This window comes from Camelina sativa, chromosome 7 (genome assembly GCF_000633955.1).
Source record: "Camelina sativa cultivar DH55 chromosome 7, Cs, whole genome shotgun sequence".
Classification (NCBI taxonomy): domain Eukaryota; kingdom Viridiplantae; phylum Streptophyta; class Magnoliopsida; order Brassicales; family Brassicaceae; genus Camelina; species Camelina sativa.
This window is the reverse complement of record NC_025691.1, coordinates 6585683-6591756: the sequence shown is the minus strand read 5'-3', so window position 1 is coordinate 6591756 and position 6074 is coordinate 6585683. Positions and strand designations below refer to the sequence as shown.

Sequence of the window (6074 nt, the reverse complement as noted above, 5' to 3'; positions counted from 1 at the left end):
CTCGGTTGCTTCTTCTTCCCTAAAGGCGCAGACTGTAAACAAAAGAGAAGGAAGAAGAAGCTCAGAACAGTCTCTTTATCTTCTTCAGGTTCAGCTCTATCATCTTCTTGGACGTACTTAAAACGAGTTTTCTTATCCACGACAAGGATTAGTAAATCCCGTAACCAAACACACCCTAACGGTACGTTAACTTCAGCAAGATCATCACAGAACTCGCTCGTCACCCTCGTCCAACCCGAAACAACCACAACAGACCAACCCGACCCGGCTACCCGTACCCAACAACAACCCGAGTTCGAGATCTCGTATTCCGATCACAACGATCCTCTGTTTCTCCTCCCTCTACGAAACGAGATTTTCCCTTGCAACTCGTGCGGCGAGATTTTCGCGAGAACCAATCTCCTCGAGAGCCACATCGCGATCAAACACGCCGTGTCGGAGCTAATCGCCGGCGAATCGAGCACGAACATCGTCGAGATCATATTCAAATCAGGCTGGCCTATTGGCAAATCGCCGGAGATCAACCGGATCTTAAAAATCCACAACAGCCAGAAGATTCTCACCAGATTCGAGGAGTACCGCGAGTTCGTCAAAGCCAAAGCCGCTCGATCGCGGTGGGAAGACGAGCGCTGCGTCGCCGACGGTAACGAGCTTTTACAATTCTACTGCTCGACGTTCATGTGCGATCTAGGTCAAAACGGCNATGGAGTAAAATAAATTAAAAGTGAGGAGACAAATATTCTAAGAAAAAAACTTAGAAAATAAAAAAGACATAAAATAGCGTCACACCTACTCTTTCTTCTATACCTTTAGTATCTCTCTCTCCCCTGTCTTCATACTCCTTTACACTACTCCTCTCCTTCTTTACACCTCTCCCCCTCCAATGGTGTAATCTCCCATTTACTAACTTCCTCCATCTCTCTCTCTACACCTCTAAGTCTTGTGCAATGGCGGCGCGAAAACTAGGTTCGTTGTTACGTCAATACTTTTTCTCACTATGCTTCCTCTTCCTCGGTTGCTTCTTCTTCCCTAAAGGCGCAGACTGTAAACAAAAGAGAAGGAAGAAGAAGCTCAGAACAGTCTCTTTATCTTCTTCAGGTTCAGCTCTATCATCTTCTTGGACGTACTTAAAACGAGTTTTCTTATCCACGACAAGGATTAGTAAATCCCGTAACCAAACACACCCTAACGGTACGTTAACTTCAGCAAGATCATCACAGAACTCGCTCGTCACCCTCGTCCAACCCGAAACAACCACAACAGACCAACCCGACCCGGCTACCCGTACCCAACAACAACCCGAGTTCGAGATCTCGTATTCCGATCACAACGATCCTCTGTTTCTCCTCCCTCTACGAAACGAGATTTTCCCTTGCAACTCGTGCGGCGAGATTTTCGCGAGAACCAATCTCCTCGAGAGCCACATCGCGATCAAACACGCCGTGTCGGAGCTAATCGCCGGCGAATCGAGCACGAACATCGTCGAGATCATATTCAAATCAGGCTGGCCTATTGGCAAATCGCCGGAGATCAACCGGATCTTAAAAATCCACAACAGCCAGAAGATTCTCACCAGATTCGAGGAGTACCGCGAGTTCGTCAAAGCCAAAGCCGCTCGATCACGGTGGGAAGACGAGCGTTGCGTCGCCGACGGTAACGAGCTTTTACAATTCTACTGCTCGACGTTCATGTGCGATCTAGGTCAAAACGGTAAATCGAATCTATGCGGTCATCAGTACTGCAGCGTGTGCGGTATCATCGGATCCGGATTCTCGCCGAAGCTCGACGGGATCGCGACGCTCGCGACGGGGTGGAGAGGACACGTGGCGGTGCCGGAGGAGGTCGAGGAAGAGTTTGGGTTTATGAACGTGAAACGGGCCATGTTGGTTTGTCGGGTCGTAGCGGGTCGGGTCGGGTGTGATTTGATGATTGATGACGTGGATAAGAGTGAAGGTGGAGGAGGAGGAGGGTATGATTCTGTGGTTGGGCAGAGTGGGAGCAAGAGTGGGGCGCTTTTGAGGATCGACGATGATGAGCTGTTGGTGTTTAATCCAAGGGCTGTGCTTCCTTGTTTTGTTATAGTCTATACGGTGTAAAACCGGTTTTGTGATTCTGTCTCTCTGTGTTGTTTGTTTATATTTTGGTTTGATTAACCGGTTTAGAAGTTAATAGTGAAGAAGAAGTGTGAACGCTTTATTAGTTTGTTTGCAAAAATGGTAAAATTATTGTGGTGACTAAAAGATTCGAAGATACCTTTTAAGTCTAATGTTTTTTTTTGTTTTTGTTATACTGTAGACGATTTCGTTGAATCCAACAAAATCAAAGAGGGGGTTAACCAACCACTAGATGATCCTTCTCCTTTTAGTTCCTTCGTTGAATAATTTTTGTTTTAGAGGAAGAAAATGCTTGACAACTATGTGAATATAAAAAAAAACTTTACCTAAAAAGTAAACACTTTCTTTAAGAAACGAAAGATAAAGTTTATCAAGAATTGGGAAAGTGAAAACAGACAATTTCATCTGATGCTTTTTCAATTTAATTGAAGTTTGTTTGTTTTTTTTCTTTTCAATAATAATATTTGTTGGCTAGCAATACATTCGATGAGATGTATATAGATCCATAAATACCGAAAGTTCGAAACAAATTGAACTAGTGAATTTTTTGTTTTATCTTTGGGGTTTTGTGTTAATTGACCATCACGGTAGCACATCACGAACCTGTTTTGTAAACAATAAGACAAACATAGTGAACTTTTTGGTATGGACATGCAAATTTCTCACGTTATAGGCGCAAATTTTTCTATTGTTATTTTCTTGTTGATATTTCGAGTAGAGAAGTAATGCAACTTTTATGGTTCCCTATACTTAAGATGTAGAAACTCAAATTACATAGCTATTCTAGAACGTAATAACTTGTGAGACATTTTTAAAAGAAAAGAAATAAAAATCTTGTCAGACATTCATTACATAAGAATGCGTCTCATTCATGCATTTATATAGGTCCAAATCGCGTTAAACATAACTTGATCGTGTGCATTATGCCATTATGGCATTAACAACGATTATGTCGTCGTTTTTAAATTAGAAACCAATAGCATGACAAAGCCACCAACACATATCATGATCATTTCATTTGAACACTTCTATAGATATCTCATATACAATAATACTAAGTAATAAGACATTTCTTTACAGGCCTAAGAACGTGAATGATAAACCAATTAACCAAATGAAATCGAACAATTGCTCCACCAACTTAACGAGGCTAAATTAAAATACAAAAAGGCCTTAAACAATATTGAGTGAAAGGTTTGAGTAACAATTGCAAGTTGTAACAAAGATATCACCTAGACATCTAGCACAGATTTTCGTGCATTTTGGTGATCCTTTTTTTTTTTTTAGGTATAATCTCAAATTTAATAATAGAAAGATGCAGAGCTTCTTGTTTGGAGTCACTGATGCCAAAAATAAAAGTTAAAAAAAGTTTTAGAGATCATGCAAAATAATAGTGGACTTTATGCAAAGTGAAATGAAAATAGGACCTTAGGGATAAACTTATGAGAGCACACAATTAAGACCCAAAATAGAAAAGATATGTGGCAGAGAAATTAAGAATCTCAAGAAATTTTGGGCTTTCTAAATTAATTATGATAACATGAACTATCTAGTTTAGGTTTTTTAATTAGATAGATTCAATGTTGCAACACATAATTGGTCTTTTAAAAAAAGTGTTGCCTTGAAAATCCTAGTAAAAAACCATGGTGTTTGAACATTTATCATAATTATATTGATATTTCATTTGCATATATTGATGAATGCAAATACGAGAAAAAAAAAATCAGAACATAACCTTGTCTAATCTAATTGCACCAAAATGTTACAACACTCATTGAACCGTCTCTCTTCATCTTTGAGATTTTATTGTAATATTGATTTTGTATTGATTAGAGATCGATTGTGGTATCAAATGATTTAAAAAACAAAGAAATTCATATCAGTTAATTGAGAGAAATACAATCGAGTGAATTGCAAAATAAACTCACATATATTGTATTGAATACACCAATATCCACTAAAACACTTTCAAAGAACAATACATTAAGGCCATGAATGGAATGAGTTTTAAAATTGGTTTTTAGCTTTTGTTTTTTAGTTTTTGGTTTCTAAATATTTGGTTTTGGTTTTTGCTAAAAGTCTAAAATATTTTTAAATATAATAATAAATTTTAAAAAATGAAAAAAAACACTCACCATTAGGAAAACCATCTTATAGTGGTTTTTGGTTTTCTTTGTAAATGAATAAAATCTGCCAAAAACTAGATTCCCTATTTCATAGGAAAATCAATTTTATGAAATTTTGAATGGCAATAAGTTAGATTTTTAGAAAAACTAAAACCAAAATCTATTCAATGCCTAAACAACTGTAAACTCTTAATCTAAGATATAATTAATACCCTTTAAAAAGACAAAATATGAGTTTGCGAAAGTAGCACAACAAAAAATAAAATTTTAAAGGAGAGACATCAAAACATAAGAAACTAATGGATAAAAATGGGTCAAACTTAAAAAAAAAAAACTAGTCTTATGAATGTAATGCTATATTTTTCAAATATCCAGTATGAATATGCTAGAAGTATCAATATTTTAATTTGATATTATATAGTGTAAGTGATACAAACAAAAGTGATGTAACAAATATGGCATATGGACAGAATATATACCGATAAAGAAATGAGCTCATCAATTATCTGCTTCAAATTTGGAATCCAAATGAATAAATTAATTTTGAGTATTTTGTGTGTAGTATGTTGACTTCTTGATCATATCAGTGTTATATTGTTGATTCTACAAAATTTTCATTTGAATTTTCTTAAATTAGCTCTACAGAAAGCAACCCATATATATTAATAAGATGTAGAAATTATTTCATTTACAAAAATTTGGTTCCTCAAAAACAAGATAGGAAGAAAATAATGTGGCAAGAGATGAGTAGCAAAACAAGATCAATCTAGTAAAATTTAAGTAACTCCGAAAAGACAAAAAATCTCATAATACTAAAATTTTATTGGTCACATCTTAAGAAAGATCATCAACTGACATCACCAATGTGGAGCATGTTGTACATGTATGAATCTCTTCCCTAATAGTATGTACTTTTAATTGAGATTTAATAAGTTTAGAATGGTTGAATCTTGAACTAGTATATCATTGAGTTCTCAAAATTGTTATGGTTTGAGTAATAATATAATCCTAATATTGAATACTTTCCCATCTAAATTTGATCAATTCAAATAAATCTTGAAGTATACGCCTTGACGAATATGTCACTGGTTAAAGGATTCATCATTTGAGTATAGGCTATACTCATATGATAAATCATGTTAACCATGAGCCACCATAGCTTAGTTTTACATTTAAATCTTATAGCCTTCTTTCAAAATGTCATTTTGGGACCAATAAATAAATTTGCTTGAACCCATAAAAAAATTGTTTTTGAATTATAGAAGCTGTGTTAGTCCTTACATTTTTCTATGTTATATAATTTTATTTGTAATTCAGTTTAGCTACATAACCCAATATTTAATCCATGAGAGCAACAAGTCTAACCGTGTAAATAAACTTTCCATTAAGTAGCCAACCACATGAATTTAACGAGTTTGTGTGTTGTTGTTATCAGGTCTGATACAAGATACACATCGCACATAAACCTCAAAATAAAGTGGAACGATTTAGTCATATAACTAATGTGATGTTGTTTTTTCTTTTTTCTTTTCAGTTGTTATTTAAATAGCGATATTAGTTACACCAAAAAATATCGCCATCTGAATTAGTTATATATGACAGGCAAGTAAATAAAGTGGGACTAAAAACATGCCGAAATTGCATTACTATTTTAGTATTTTGACTAGGTTCTGGTAGTACTCCTATATGCAAACCAATAAAAGAAACAAACAAAGGATAGATACTTGGTTCCACGACATAGGCCCCAAACCAAGGCGGTGAGATCAGCTCCGATCTCACGTACGTGCTCTATTCTATCTCACTCAGTTAGGCGTTCAACTACGACTAAACCAAA

General features: G+C 35.8%; 2 protein-coding genes across 2 annotated transcripts in view; both read left to right on the top strand.

Moving 5' to 3' along the window:
- LOC104704380 overlaps positions 1 to 717 on the top strand; it is a 2966-nt gene extending 2249 nt beyond the window's left edge. Inside the window, exon 2 of the mRNA XM_010420481.2 lies at positions 201 to 717. Coding sequence (XP_010418783.2) covers positions 201 to 717 — 517 coding nt within the window. The remainder of the gene's footprint in view (positions 1 to 200) is intronic.
- On the top strand, positions 761 to 2280 carry LOC104700533. Its single transcript, XM_010416060.2, has one exon. The coding sequence runs from the start codon at positions 948 to 950 to the stop codon at positions 2094 to 2096; it is 1149 nt and encodes a 382-aa protein (XP_010414362.1). The 5' UTR covers positions 761 to 947; the 3' UTR covers positions 2097 to 2280.